This window comes from Boleophthalmus pectinirostris, unplaced genomic scaffold, assembly GCF_026225935.1.
Source record: "Boleophthalmus pectinirostris isolate CB_2022bp ecotype Guang Dong unplaced genomic scaffold, ASM2622593v1 HiC_scaffold_18, whole genome shotgun sequence".
In the NCBI taxonomy this organism is placed as follows: Eukaryota; Metazoa; Chordata; class Actinopteri; order Gobiiformes; family Gobiidae; genus Boleophthalmus; species Boleophthalmus pectinirostris.
The window spans coordinates 45,725,204-45,741,766 of NW_026571133.1; the positions used below are offsets into that span (position 1 = coordinate 45,725,204).

The 16,563-nt window shown below is 39.4% G+C and overlaps 1 protein-coding gene across 1 annotated transcript in view; it reads right to left on the reverse strand.

Moving 5' to 3' along the window:
* Positions 1 to 7,083, reverse strand: part of LOC110159101 (histone-lysine N-methyltransferase EHMT1-like) — a 44,137-nt gene extending 37,054 nt beyond the window's left edge. The window contains exon 1 of the mRNA XM_055153284.1: positions 7,027 to 7,083. Coding sequence (XP_055009259.1) covers positions 7,027 to 7,047 — 21 coding nt within the window. The 5' untranslated portion in view covers positions 7,048 to 7,083. The remainder of the gene's footprint in view (positions 1 to 7,026) is intronic.
* Between the last annotated feature and the right edge of the window lie 9,480 nt (positions 7,084 to 16,563).

Below are 16,563 nucleotides of genomic sequence, written 5' to 3' on the forward strand. Positions count from 1 at the left end.
GGCGCTGTTTTAAAAGCTTTTCTGTTTGATCTAAGATATTAACTATAAATAAAAGTGAACTTCAGCGCAGTTTAGGCCAGAAACAAAACTACTGCTGTTTTTATTAAAGTGTGAAGGCAGAGAAGAAATGACTGTCCCACAGACAGAGGACACATGCAGCTGCTGTGTACATGCTGCATTATGTTCTTTTTACAGATGTGTGATCTGAGAGGTGTCTGTGTGAGCAGTGAGTGTCACAAATGTGTTGGTTTTGAAGTTACTTTTGGTTATTTCTCATTGGGTCAGTGCTTAGCTGCTGTAGCTCCCACACATAAACAGCCCTTTTTCTTTTACACTGGCCTAGTGTAAAGTGACTACAGTGGCTGAACATTACTGAACCTGCACTGATGTGTAAATGAACTAGTTTATAGTTAATAGTTCATTCATAGTTCCAAAAAATGAACTAGTTCATCGTTCTTTCTTTTTCAGTACGTTGCTGTGAGCGAGTATTTTTCAATATAATTGCCAAAGGCCATACAGAACCACAGATTATTTTATCAGTTTTAACAATGAAACTATGTGTTAGATTTCATCTTCATATCAAATTTTGAATCCTCATCCAACCAGAGTTCACATGAACATTTAGAGAACAACATTTCTCCAGTGTTTGTCTGTTCAGTCACACGAGAAGCAGCTGCAGCTTTCACCCCCGACAGTACAGACCATACAGTCTACTACAGTACAGACCATACAGTCTACTACAGTACAGACCATACAGTCTACTACAGTACAGACCATTACAGACCATACAGTCTACTACAATACAGACCATACAGTCTATGGTACAGACGGATTATTTGTTTATCAGCATGGTGGATGTGCACAGCCTGAGTGCAGAAAGCACCGCTGTCAGTGTGGTTCACATGAATCTGCTGCGTTAGTTAGGGCTGTTGACAGCATTAAAACAGTTCATCAGCTTGTGATAAAATAAATTCTGATACTAAATGAACATTAGTGAGTGGGATAGTGAGTGGGTCTTAATGACCCGTTTGCGTGGGTGTGTACATGATGAGAAAACTCACCCACGAGACAGCCTGAAATCTGCTGACATGATACAAACAGGAGAGCTGCTCTTTCTGCAGGAGACATGTGCAGTAGAGCACCAAGTGTTTTGTCTCGTTTGGATGACGCATGCAGCAATGCGGCGCTGGTAGCACGTGTTGTTGTAAGATTGAATGGTTTTCTGCTAAATATTGCGGGCTCTTTATGGTGTGTTTAGCCGGGTTTTCACCTGGAACATTAAAGAAATCTGGATCCCTATTAAATGAAGTTAAACAGAAGTACATGCCGTTCACAGACACCAGACTGAACATGTTCAGTTTGTTCATCAGGCAGTAATACAGGTGTTCAGTTCACATTCACCCAAAATATGAACGTGTTCATGAACTATCATTCAATGGTTTATAATCAGTTGAAGATTTACAGATTTACAGAAGATTTACATTTTACATCACTAAATATATTTTCTGTTATATCAACTATTGGTATCTCCAAAGCCCCTTTTACTGCTATCATATCGAATTCAAAAATATCCATACAGGCTGTAGATTATACAGCAAACAGAAGCACAAGACGTCTTCTTTAACATTCATATCTTGATTTATAGACAAAATAGTGAGATAAAAACATCAGAATCATAAAGACCAGAATGAGGATCATGACAGCAGCAGTTACAGAGTGAGGGGGACGCTTTTTTAATAGAAAGTGAAATTGGAGTCGATTGTGAACATGCTCACTTCCTTTGGAACGCGGCAGCTCGCGGACGCACTGATGCAGTAATTCATGTCAAAGCAGACCCAACCGAGTATTAAATAGTGCATAGAAATGAACATGCTTTTCAGAAGCCTGACTCTTCTGTTTAAAGTATCCTTTTTTTATTATTATTATTTTGGGTAATATTCAAATTTTCTGAGACAGACTTTTAAATACCCGTAAGCCGTAATCATCAAAATGTCAAAAATAAAGGCTTGAAAGCTTGACTCTGTGTCATGAATCTATGAAAACTTTTTCATGATATTCTAATAATTGGAGATAGAATGTGTATCACACTCTGGGCTTTTTCTTGCAGACAGAAACAAGGAAAAAGCAGGAACATTCAGACAGATGCTTCATGTTAATTAGAGGAAGAGTCACAACAGTGGAGCAGGCAGAAAACTTTTGCTGAATCCACTAGAGGAAAATGCAAACATCTTTCCCACAACATCAAAAAGAAATGTCATTTTGCACCTGTTGGCATGTTTGTTTTTGGTTCATGTGGATGCTCCGCCTTTGGCTTCTGCCTAAATGACAAAGCTGCTGTGTAATGGGACTGGTCATCCACTGACCAAACACACACATGGAGATGTACTATCACAGGAATGTGGCATCTCATCTGACTGTACACGAATAACAGTGGTGAAAAAACACAACCCTGCAGTGACATGTTGCTATAAATATAACATAAATAAAAGCACTTTTGAACAGTGAAAGAAGAAAGTAAGCATTTCAAATCCCTAGTTCTCTCCTTACTAGTAATTCTCACCTTACTAGGAATGACTCTTTGGATGTGTGCAGAGCTTCAGGTTAGAAACATGTTTTCAGATGGTGTAGCGCACAGAGGTGGACCACCACTGCCAGTCTGTTCTCAAACCAAAGCTGAGCAATAGTGTTTTTACAAACCAAACTAAATTCCTACTGAATTATGCTTTGCAATGACTGATATCAGTGAATAGCCTCAAGAATCTTGTTTAAAACATTCTCAGCATTTCTTATTTTAGTGACGTTCTTTAAATGCTTGCACTGTAATCATGTGATCATGAAAGTTAATTTCCGCCAATGCAATGGAAATGCTGGGAGTAGGTAACGGAGGGTTTCGATAAGAGAACAAAAGAGTAATCTAGAGCATTCCATAACCATAAGGCCGGGGCCCAAAGTAGGGCTGCTAGCACCCACCAAAGGACCCTGAAATTACAACAATCTAATAGATTTAATATGAGATCAGGCCCCAGGGGACTTTGTCGGGCCTCGAGATAAAAAAAAAAAAAAAAAAAAAAAGGTTAAGAACCTCTAGAGAGCTTAAGGAGACAAAGTTGATGCATTGAGGACTTGTTGACTCAAGGGCAAATCCACTGTCTTGGAGGTGCTAACCAACCACCATCTTTATGCAACATGTTTCACAATCACACGTCTTTAGGTGAGTTTGCACGTCTGACCACACGTGACAGACACGCACTCACGACATCAGAGACAAGTGCTGAGCAGCGCTCCTCCTGCAGAATACTGTTTGCAGATATATTCAAATGCATATCTATGGGTGACATTCTTTTATGGAACAAGGACTATCCCTGTTATTTAGACTTCAGCTGAATCCCTGGAGACAGGAGTGGCTATTTGAGCATTTTAGCTCAGAATAAAGCCTATAGTCACATATACTTGTTACCTCAATACTACAGCAAAAGGTCTCCTTAAGTTCGAGCTGTGCAAAAGTAAGACTACAGGTCTGTGTTTGATCAAGTCATTACTCCTTTATTTCTAAAGGATGTTATTCACTGAACTATAACACACTCAGAAATCTTCCATAACAGAGGCAACAAGAACATTTCTGCTTTTTGTCAATACATTTTATTCATAAATATTCTTTAAAAGCCCTCAGTCAACATAATGTATTTAAACATTTATTAAAAGTCTCAATGTATGATGGAAATGAAGCTCGACTACAGTCGACTACAGAGTGGTTAGCTGAAGCTGAAGCTCTATGCTGAAACAGCGGCGGTGTGAGCAGCGTGCTTGTACATGAGCTGTTCCTTCATCCAAACCTCTGCTTTGTTCTACTGAGGCTTTATTTGGACAGAATGGCACAAAGATGCAGCCAGAGGATTCATGTTGTTCATATGGAGGCAGGCACGTAGCAGCCTGTTATTCTGAGGACCAGAGGGAAAGCTCTCTGTAGGGAACACACGAGGACGGTACAAGCGAGGCTTTGGGACCGGGCAGGAGCACAGTCTGTGGTTCTGTCAGTTTACTAAAAACACAAGGCCTACAACTGAAACATTAGGGATGCAACATAAGGATCATTTGGCTAATCCATTAATAAAGCAATTATTATTTGTTTGGATTGTGAAAAGTCTGGGAACATGATATTTTAACTTCATTTGACCCAAATGAAAACTGGGTGGTGCTGCTTGAAGCCATTTAAGACAGATGAGGTTTTCCAACACATTTTCTATGACATTTTATTTTTTTTATTACTGCTTTTGGAGCCATAAAACCTTGACTTACAGTGCACATATTTCTATATAAACAATGATTCTATTACTAAATTAGATGTCAATTATTTGAATAATCAATTAGTTTTGAATAACAATTAATCAATTAAGTTACTATAGCCCTGGTAAAAAAAAAAAAAAAAGATGTAATCAAAGGATGTCGGTTGGATTTGAATATCATTTTTGAAATGAGCCGGATCTTTTTCTTAATCTGTATGACACTGTAATGACACTGATTAACTCAACAACGGAAATGCTACAGAAGCAGAGCAGACGACGCGACAGAGAGAGAGCTTTTTCCACTAAATAACACATTTAGCATCACAATACGCATTGTTTAAATTATTATTATTATAGTGCAATGTTTTATTTAGGTTCTGCATCATTCTGAAGAGTAAACACACCCCCACTGTCACTTTGAACCATTTTAATCAGTTCTTGGCATTGGTCATTCTGTCTGTGATTAGTTTGTAAATAAAATTAGTTCCCGCATTGGCTTCTGTCATGTAAATAAATGAATGTCTCTTTGACATGAATAAATTCAAAAGATTCAGATCCCATAAAGAAGCGAAAGGTCTCATCTTTAGCCCAAAGCAGCTTGAACTTGCTTAATCCTCTCGTCTCAATTACACTGTAGGCCAATAGAAATGCGGTGATTTTATCTGAAACTCAACAGAAGCTACTGGTGTGGACACAGACACCAACACCAACACACAGTGACCAACCAAAGGCTCCACCACCACAGACACACTCCTCACAGCCTCTCCAAGGATACTACAGGAGAAGAACAATCAGTAATAATAACAGATTCATTTCACAAGGAAACTCAAAACTGCTTCGGCTTTAGATTCAAGCGCCCACATTACTGCATTTTCTAATCTGTGTTTTAATGTTGTCTCCTCATCACAAACATATCCTGCATATTGAAGCCAAGTTCTTCTCTCAAACAGAAAACACTCTGCCTTTGTGTTTTTAAACTCTATACACCTTCACTAGAATCATTTGGACAACTTCAGCCCTGGAATTGCCGATCTCTTCTGAACGCAAGGTTAAAGGAGTTGTTCACTTGAAAACTACCGCTTCATGACATCACACGGTGGGACAGAACATTTTGAGCTTTGAAGAAGTAGACAGACTAATAATAATCTGTCTGTGAATAGTTTGTAAAAAAAAATTTCCCACATTGGCTTCTGTCATGTAAATAAATGAACGGCTCTTTGACATGAACCGATTCAAAAGATTCGGATCCCATAAAGAAGCCAAAAGTCACATTTTTAGCCAAAAGCAGCTTGAATTTGCTTAATCCTCTAACCCTAAACCTAATAAAGTGTCACTACAGCACGCGTGAATGAAATAAAATGCAACTCCATTTTTGTTTTTAATGAGTTAACATTATAACATGTTTTAAACCTAACAAGAATCAATTTTGTGTAATATAGGACACTTAAGATCTGCACCACACATCACACATGGCCTGGCACATCTGTAATTCAATCTTTCAATCTTTCAAGCACCTCAGGACATAATGTTTCAACAGGGACAAAACACTGGAGTCAACAAACCAAGCATTGACAAATACAAAAAAATAATCAACAGACGTTTGACTTCACTTAACACGATTTTAAACTGTACATTTCGGTCCCATATCACAATCCCCTGCGCCTTTCCACACAGTCGCCAGCCACACAAGTGAAAGCGCAGACCTCCATGGCACTTCTCAAAGCGCTCAAACCAACGTGCAGCTACCGCCCCCTGTCGTCCACACCGTCCAGAGCCGAAACCCCTCCACAAGACGAGCAAAAACACAAAAGACAACCACTTTTTCACACATACGCGCACTTCATTAGACGGAATGTCACCACGTTCGGGTATTAGCGCGTAACTTGTGCCCATATCCCCGCAGTGCACGCCTGGGTTCGCTCCCCTCCTCTTTGTTTTGCATTCTCTGCCTCGTTCCCCGCATGCATTCACCTGTAAACGTGAAGCTTTGCAGAATAAACCCATGCACTTAAAAATAAATCGTTGTGGAGGACAATATCGAGTAAATGCACATGCGGAGCGCTGAAGCCGGTGCGTGCAACCTGGCGCGTTCTGTTTACATGGAGCGAGCGGGAGTCAAAGCATCATTCTCGGGGAACGGGACAGCGGACAGCGGGCTTTCCGAACGACGCGATAACCAGGCGAGAGTGGAAAGAGTGAACGACACTTTGGGCACCTGCAAACCGGGGGGGAAACTGGCATTTTCGGGGCAAAGTGGATGTGGCAGTGCGCGCTTTTGGTGTCAGGAATTGAAAGGGAGTTAGCATTAGCATTAAAAGCTAAGCAGCGCCGCTATTCGTGCGAGCTAGATGTGAAATGGAGTAACTAAAGTGTGCTGGTATGCCGGGGGGAATGAAAGGCATTAAGTGTAGTGTTTATTCTGAAGCGCTAAAGCTGCCTGGCACAAGCGGACGACTGTTATGAACCGGGAAGGTGAATGGAGCCGGACCGGGCATCGGCGCACGGCGGACGCGCATGGCCCATACACGTTCCCGGGTGTAGCATCTTCCTGCACTCCGGTCCAGCACAAAAGCAAGCCACTCCGGGCAGGCTTAGACCGACTAACGGCGAACGGAGAGCGCGACACGGGCTGCGGTACCGTGTGCGTCCCGGCGCGGCTCCGCTCGGCCGGAGAGGAGCGGGGAACGGCGCAGAAAAGAGCGCGAGGAGACGGTAGACTGCGGCGGAGGCAGGGAACACTCACCTCGGGTCCGACCGAAGCCATGGTGCCTGGACTGAAGCCCGGCCCACCCCGCTCACGTCACACACACGCACACTGCTGCCTTCAGAGCGCCACACACCTGGATTTGAACTACAAACTCCAGCTCCAACTTTGATCTGAAACTAAACTGCACTACAAAGGCAAAAGACTTTAACTCTCCAGAGTGTGAAACTTACCAACATGACTTCAAAGTTTGTGTTTTGTCCAGACAAAAGTAGAATAGATAGGACTCCCGGTATCTGACAACTAGTTGCTATAATGAGGAAATATTTGTTTGTGAAAAATATTGAGCTCAGAATTTACCTTTGACCCTTATTTGTCAGTTCCTGTTCTCTGCCTTTGTGTCATGACACATTATTTGAATGGCATACAGATACTGTTTGTTAGGTATTACCATGGGATAAAACTATTCACAGAGCAGCAAGGTGCTGCCTCACGGCGCGTCTCCTCCTTCCTGTATTTGACTGGAACATGCAGACCTTTTGACATTTTTAATTCAAAATATTTTTTATTACTGGATTTGTACGGAAAAGGGATTTGTAATACATACCAGGTGACAAATTTTAAAATGTATTATATTTTATAATCAACTTTTCTTTTTCTTTTCAAGATTGACAGGTGAGGCTCTGCCTCTTCTGAATGCACGTCACTGTACAGAGGTCATGTGAAGATCAGGGCTTTAATCACCGCTGTGAGACTCATAGATGTGTCAAGACAAATGCAGGATATTCCAGTCTTTCTAATAGGAAACTATCTAAATAGGACAAGAACTACTGACAGGGATGATGTCACGACTTGTTGGCCAGATAACACCCGGATGGAGTCTGATTGGACTGTGCAACGTGTGAAGAAGCCTGGCTGTTCTGTGCACCGACGAAGAGGGGCTAAATCTAAACCAGGCTGTCCTCCCACTATAGTTTGTTTATAAAAATCATTGTATAGGCGTAAACATTGAGTCTCTGCATGGGAATGTCAGCACAGACGCCTTGTACAAGAATGACTTTCTAATATTGGAATCAGTAAACTTTATTTCTGGACTTTGTTTCTGTTTCAAGTGTAATTTTATTTAAGCAGAAACTAACGATCACGATCGAGTCATCATGGCATTTGTTTGAAATGATACAGAACAGTTTTGGATTTCCTGTTTAGTGCTGATCAGGATCGTGTGGAGACACTTACACAGTCAAACTGTTTGACACAAGTGACTTTGCAGTATAGTGTGTACAGTATGAATAAATATACATAATACTTTCACATTAAAGATCACTGAAGTATAAGTGAATACAAAGGTTTATTTATTGAATGTGTTCAGACCCTGTGCCAAGGCTGCAACAAAAAGAAGGAGGCAAGATGTTGGATTTAAAATAAAATATATTTATGAACTTTCTGCCTTTTGCTTTTGCACAACTCCTTATTTTTGACTCATGATACAAAGGCAGAGAACAGGAACTGACAAATAAGAGTCAAAGGTCAATTTTGAGCTCAATATTTTTCACATATTTATTTAAATGATAAAAGAGGTCTCAAATACCCCCAAAGTGACATGAACTATTTTTGACCAGGGCGTTCTGCCTTTGTAGGGCAGGAAACTACTGAGCACAAAGATAACGTGAACATCGACATCGTTTTTGGGGAGTTTCACGTCTGTCTGTGCACCTTTTTAAACTGACAAACTCCCATAACAGCTCTGCATCTCCTGCTCTGATTGGACCGAGCTCAGAGTTTAGACTTAGACTTAGACAAACTTTATTGATCCACAAGGAAAGAATTTGGTGCTCACACATCACAATATCCTATAATAACAAAGAGAAATAATATAAATGGTGATAATAAGCAGCAAAAAAGACAACAAGAGACAGGAGTCAAATAAGAATTATATAAATGTAAATGTACAAGTCAAAGTAAAATAGAAATATAAGTAACAAAATATAAAATCTCAGCTTTATACAAGAGGTCACAGGAAGACAGTGCAACCAATATGATGATTGACAGGACTTTTTTATTATTATTATTTATTTATTTGTAAAGGGACAGCACATATTAATGAACATTAAAAATGTAAATATGTAAAGATTATAGCCAACATGGCTAATTTCCAACATAGGGTTATCTGTTTCATAAGGGTGAGTTGTTGTACAGTTGTAGGGAGTATTATCTGTCCCTCTATAGTCTGGTGCAGTGGTGAGTTGTTGTACAGTTGTAGGGAGTATTACATACCATTGATCACATGAACATGAGGATTGTGGTTTCAAACGGCTCAGTTCAGCTTCAGACTGTTCAGTTTATATAAAATACTGATCTAAAATGCTGCTAAAACCTGTTCAAAAGTGAAGTGAACTTGTAAAGTACTCTGAGTAGTATTTTTCATGTGTACGTTTTACTTTTAGTACTACAATTTGGGAAGTAGTACTTGAAATTGTAAAGGCACAGTATGACAAGTGTCTGCAGTCTGCTGATGTCCAAATCAGATCACTGTTCAGAAAATCAATCATTTTGAGTGTCTTACTAAAGTCATTTTAAAATGTCTGTCAATATGAATTCCCTTGAGCACTGACTTTCATCTATCTCCATTGAACACACAAAGTTGTTCCTCCAGTGTCCTGGCTCTTCCAAACCACAGTCTGGTACGGAGGACTGGATTTAGAGCTCTTCTTTAAAAACACACAAGCTGATCACTGACTATTAGTGAGAACTCAATCTTAAAATACACAGACAGAAATGTCTCAGACCTATTTCAAAATAAAACTGTGAGAAAGAAAACACCTTTATTTTGTTGAGAAAAATGTGTTTCAAAATTGAGTCAAACTTTTAACTTTTAAAATTAATAAAATTCTCCCTAAGTGTGATCGATATGAAACTCATATTTTCAACATTTTCTCTTTTGGTGTAAAACTATAATGTAAACAATAGTTGTTATCCCACCAAGTGAAGTCAGAATGAGAGAATCATACACACTTACATGTGGGTTAATGGACACTTGAGCTTTATGTGTATGTGTAATAATATCTACCTGTGAAAAACTTCACTCACACTCATATCCAGTGTTCTTGTTGCTGAAGATTTTCTGTGTACATTCTTAAATTCTTAAAGAGTGTTCTCTTCAAAAGGGTCTAACCCCATTTGCTTCTGAGGCAAATCAAATCAAACCGAGCTCTTACTGATAACAGCTTCAAGTGTTTGATCCCATTTTTGTAGTTGTTGCAAATTGTACAAATGTTGAAACTTTACAGCTGAAATCATCAACATTTCCTGTGGGTGTGATGCTAACTGTAGGCTCTGCTCTGTCTGAGGATTTATTTCATTTTCATCTGAACTGATTTAACTGGAACTACAGCAAGTGAACTGATTTATGCTCTTAAACAAGTCTGTCACACATAAAATTACAATCACAAGCTCGCCAGCAGTAGCCAACAGTTTTTCACTCACAGTCACCAAACCAAACCTGAGGCCAAACCTCCTTCTCAAAGTCTGATTCCGTCAGATCTCAGGAGCTCAGCAGGGCCTGGCCTGGGCAGTACTTTCAAGGGAGACACCGAGAATCCCAGGAGCCACAGTGGGGCACCAGTGGTGGTGTGTGGTGTGTTCAAGGGGCTGATGACTCAGATTAGCAGCTTCACTTCCGTCAGTTTGCCCCAGGGCAGCTGTGGCTACAGTAGTATCTTATCACCACTGTGTTTGGAGTGCATGAATAATGCACCAAACTGTAAAGTGACTTTGAGTGTCTAAAAAGGCTTTTATATAAAACTAATGCTGTTTTATTGTTATTATCACTCACACGTTCACACTACAGGCTCCTGAAAATGTATGTTTTCAATCCATGATGTATTTTCTCTTGAGTTTTCAGATAATTAAATCAAACTTTTTGGCAATGTTTCCTGACGTGTGCATTGTGTAGGAGCCGTATATGGGTTTTCTATAGTTTCTCTTGTGTGACTAATGTGCACGTGCTTTAGTTCAGTATATTACAGTGCGGTGTCGGGGGGACTCGGTGGGGGTGGTGTGGCCTGTACGTGCACTCACCTGCTGAGTGTGTGGCCTTGGATCATGGCAGTGGGGGAGCACGTGGAGCAAGCAGGTTTAAAGTGCATGCTCGTGCACGTACACCTCCATCTTCAGCAGTTACCGCATACATGTGCATTTGTTCTGAGTTACGCGTCCAGAGTGTTTTAGCCTGTGTCTTAGTCTGTTGCAGTGTGTGGGATAATCTGTGGGTCACATACGCCACAATAAACATCAGCATGACAAAGAGACAAAGAGATAGTGGACCCTGCACCAGAAATATTACACACTAGGGTGATTTTAGATTCTCTAGATTAGAACCCTGCATTTGGTTTCATATCTAGCCAAAATATTTGGGTCCAAATTTTATGCAAATTAATTCATATTTAGAGGTTGATCAAGACACTTGAAAATTGTCCAATAGCCTAAACTATAACAGCACCAAATAAATAATCTGTATTTGAATAATTTGTCATTTTATTCTGCAAACACAAACTGGAACTTGCATAAAAATACTTAAGTCCATGAAGTCCATAAAAAGGGCAGCTCCACTGTGTGTTTGTTGGCGTCACTAAAGATGTGTCTGTGATTCTTGTAGTAGATCCTGTTTCTGATCTTCATTCTTTGTTCAGCTACAGTTAAAATACTAAATACTTCACCCTCTTTCAGCAACATCATTGACACTTTCCTGAAATGAACAGTTTTATCAGCTTCTGAAAGTCTCATCATCAGTCCAGTCTGCTGCAGGGAACTGTTCTAAATGTTTTTGGCAGATCAAGAGAAGAAGAAGAAACACATTAAAATCCCTGATCTGCTTCTCTTCTTAATCTGTTGGATTAAGAGCATCACGTGGCTTTGGTGGAACCTCTGAACCTTCTTTTTCCATTATATCGTGAACCTTCATCTTCTTCTGTTCTTCTGTCACACTGAAGTGGAAGAATTCCAAGCCAAACATTTTGTCACTCAAGCACCAAAAGATGTCGCCCAAAGTTGTTAAGGTTCTGCTTTCTTCACTACTGAATCTTCAGACTGTGACAGCTTCTTAAGGAAAATCAAATCATCTGCAGGAGCTTTCACTGGTGATGGGGCTTCAAACCAAACTCTGATGTAGAGGTGTGCCACAAAGAGAAGAAACCGAGCCGTGCTAGAGTGAGTGTGCCTTAAAAAAAAGTAACAGAATAGTTACTTTCCCTGGTAACTAGTTACTTTTATAGTGGAGTAACTCAGTTGCGAACTCAGTTATGTTTTTGGGAGAAGTAAATAGTAACTATAATGATTTACTTTTTCAAAGTAACATGCCCAACACTGTCTAATTGGACTTTCTATCGTGGACATCATCCAGTTTTTGTTTAGTTTGAATCAGGACGTGCTGCAACCGGCAAATTTATTCCTGGAAAAGGGAAACAAAACAGTGTAAGAAAACTCAAATAATAATAAAACTAAACTGAACCTGTGCTTAATGCGGCTAATGTTTGCATGTGTGTATGTGTGTTCAACAGTAATGCACAGGACATCTTCATTTTGTGCTGAAAATATGACCTCAGTATGTGTTTTTATTATTTATGTTTTAGTTTGTATTTATGTAGAAGATTGAAGAATATTTCACTTTACAGAGGCTTCATGTTTATAAAGAGTTACTCTGTGTGACCGTTCAGAGCCCGGATGGAGGTAGCTTTTTTAAAAACTTTTATTAATAATAACAAACATACAAGACACGGCTCAACTTCCAAGCTGACTCTTCCTCAGTGTTTCAGCAGACGGATGTACAGTATGTTCTTTAAGATTTTGAATCACATCTCTCTTTTTTAGGCAGGACCAGCCATTTTAGAATTTTTATAATGTTTGTTTTCCACTTTAATTCTAGGTTCAATTATTTCAATCTGTTATGGAGTTGTATAAAATCTGACAACAATTTGCCTTTTAGTTCCTTTCCCATCACCTCATTAGTACATTTCCTCTCATTAACAGATATTTCATTATTTTTAACTCTGCTAATTGAATCAGAACATTAGAGTGCATCAGTGTTTTGGATCATGTTTTTATGGTGAAAAGGAATGACTTTATTTATTCTAGGAGCATTCTGGGGGAGCAGACAATATTATATTTTGTGCTAAATGTTTCAAAAGAAAATTACCAAATTTGTCCTTTAGATCTTTTACAAATAAAACATTTTTTATCAGAGCAGTCTTTTATAAAAAACACTCTTCCTCTTTGTTGTGATGGTTCTATTATTCCAGCAGGTGGAGCTGTGTGGAGTAAAATGGTGAGTAAATATCATCTTCAGTCTGCTAAAACCTGTCTAAAAGTTTAAGAGTTTCATTTTAATTGATTTAGTCGATTTTAAAATCACATTTCATTTTAAAATCTGTCTATCTAAAGTCAGGCTGTAACAGAAATGCTTTTAACCGGTTTAGTTTAAGGTTTCCAAGAAACCTTTCAAATTCCAACGCACGTAACCCACCTTCATTACAGTTTTTCATTATTATTATTATATTTTTTTAGATAATGTTTTGTTTTTCCATACAAAATTGAATAATACACTTTTACTTTTTTTGACCATTTGATGGGAGATGTAGAGACTGACGCGGGTAAATCATTTTATTTTAGATTATCCTTCTGCTTTCGATAATTAGATTCTAGCTAAAATTGAAAGATCTCTTGACAGACAATAATTCAGTGATTTGCCCATTGTATTTATTTTGGATTCTAGGTTACATTGTTCCATTCTGTTTGGGTCCTTTGTTAAGATTAGACCTCAGTATTTCATTTCAGTTTTAAATAGGACAGACTCCAGACTGGCCTCAGTACAACTGAATAGCAGGAATAATTCACATTTTTTCGGCACAGTGGCTGAGTGGCTAGCACTCATGCCTCACAGCAAGAAGGTACGGGGTTTGATCCCTGGGTCGCCCGGGCCTTTCTGTGTGGAGTTTGCATGTTTCTCCCAGTGTCTGGGTGGGTTTCCTCTGGGTGCTCTGGTTTCCCCCATCAACACAAAACATGCTCCAGGTCTCCAGAACAGTTGATAGTCAAGGTCAGTTAAATACAATCAATTCAATCATTGTGTCAATCATTAGGCAAGACACTTCACCCACATTGCCTAATATGAAAGTTGTGTGTGTGTGTGAGTGATGGTGGTGGTCAGAGGGACTGATGTTGCCGAGTGGCATGGCAGCTGTGCTTCTGTCAGTCTGCCCCAGGACAGCTGTGGCTACAATAGTGGCTTAACATCACCAGGTTTAGAGGGAATGAATAATGCTGAATAATGCTCTGTAAAGTGTCTTTGGGGACAGAAATGTCTGTGAAATGCGCTATATAAATAAAGACTTACTTATTCACTTTTTTCCGGTTTAAGCCAGATGCCTTAGAAAACAATGAAATTAAATTGTTTTGTTTTGTTTAATACAAATTAGTTTTTTTAAGAACACTGCAGCATCATCTGCAAATTATTCATATTCTTATTCATATTCAAATAAGATAATTCCTTTAATTTGGGGATGGTTTAGAGTTAAATAAATAACATTTGCGTACAGATTATGAACAGCTGAGGAGAAACAGCACATCCTTGCCGACTTTCCACCACTTTGATTTGTGGCATTATATCTGGGTGGAAGGAGATTTAGCTGTTTATATTGGATTAAAACATTTGAATGGTTTTTCAAAAGTGTTCGCCAAAGCCTTTTTTTTTTTTTACTTTGTGCTCAACACTGTCAAAAGCTTTGACGAAATCAAAGAATAGGATAAATCTTTGTAATTGTATAAGGTGCTGATCGTCTAACATGTCAGCACTCAGCCTCTTATGGTTATGTGGATAAATCTACCTTTGATGAATGCAGATTGATTTTCTCCAAATAGTTTGTTGATCATTTGTTTAAGTGGATTAGCAAAAATGAAAGCCATTATTTCATAGTCTGTGTATAATAATGTGAGTGTCCTCCAAAATATTAGTGCATTTTTATCAGGTTTGGTATGAAAGTAATGAAACCTGTTTTTATAGTAGGAGAGAGTTGTCCCTGCTCTGTACAATCTAAAAAGATTTTATGTAATAAGTGTTTTATGTCATCCCAAAAATGTGTGAAAAATTGTGCAGTCAAGGCCGAGCCAGGCAGCTGAGGGACGTGAGGACACCTGGAGAGACAGAGGAGAGCGGCAGGAAAATGAACGGCAAAGAACGGCCAGGGCTGAGACACAACTGTAATGTAAACAAGGGCCAATTTTTTTTATTTTATTCACATAATAGTTAGATAGACTGATAAAAATACAGTACAACACTTTCATTTTGTTAAATCTTTATTTACTCAGTCAGAAAAATGTGCTTGTACAAAGGCAGCAAATCCAGACTCATCAGTTTGTTTGTTTTATCCAGAGGGACGTCAGTCTGGTCTCCTCGTCCTCCACACAGAAGCAGACAGGAGTGTCCAATCAAATCTGTTTATTTCAGTAACACATGTGAAACGAAGGCGCTCACTGGTCGTCATCATTTTGAACAAAACAATATTTCTCTTGCTTCATTGATTCTGCAGAAATCCTTCCAGTTTTTCAGTCCTCTGTGATATTTTTTGCTTTTTTCCTCATAAGCAGCCATGTTTGTTTTGACACAATGGACCATGCTTGTCTCTGATTGGCTGATCCACCTGTCAATCTATAAAAACAGACATTGTGACTGTGAGACATTCTGACTGTGAGCGGGGTCGCCTCTCCATAGATTTGACCTGTAACTCGCACTGGTTTGGTCTCCATGAAGATAGAAAGGTTTAATGCCATAGGCGAGTTTCAGATGACGTCATTGTTATTAAAAGCCCGCGTTGCATGCTGGGAAATATTTTGGTCGGAGGCAAGAAACACAATAGCGGTCAAACACAGTGCGTAACCTCGCATATTTATCCTCGATAATGATAAATTCCTGCTGCATTATCGGATGCACAAATAGAAGCACAGAAGAAGGAAAATGTCTTTTTCGTATTCTGAGTGAAAAGAACCACTAACGGTGAATTAAACGTCTTTCAAACATCCGCAGAGCAAACGTAGAAGATCCTAACAAACCGTGGACTCCAACAAGTTCAACAACACATCCAGACTCTTGGAGGTTTTCATCTTTTCTGCTGTGAATGGCCCAGGAGTTTCCACCAAGTCATTGTGGATATCACCAAAGTGAATATTTGTCCAGGTAGTTGGTGATTCAGACCAGAAATTTGGTTTGGTCCACTTTTTGTCGGGGTTGAAAAGGGTGATTTGGCGTCTGTCGATGCTTATGAACAATTTCTGGTCAAATGGTCTTGGGTCCTCTGCCGTTAGAGTGGATAAATAACCAGGATCAATACCCTTTACGTGCTTTCTCACTCCGTCCGTCATGTTGAATTAGTGTTTCTTGCCGCCGACCAAAATAATTCCCAGCATGCAACGCACGCTTTTGTCAACAATGAAACTCGTCTATACTGTGGAACATTCCAGACAAAGCAATGACATCTCCATGGAGAAAAACAAGAAAGAAAGCAAGAAAAACCCTCCAGCAGAAAAGGA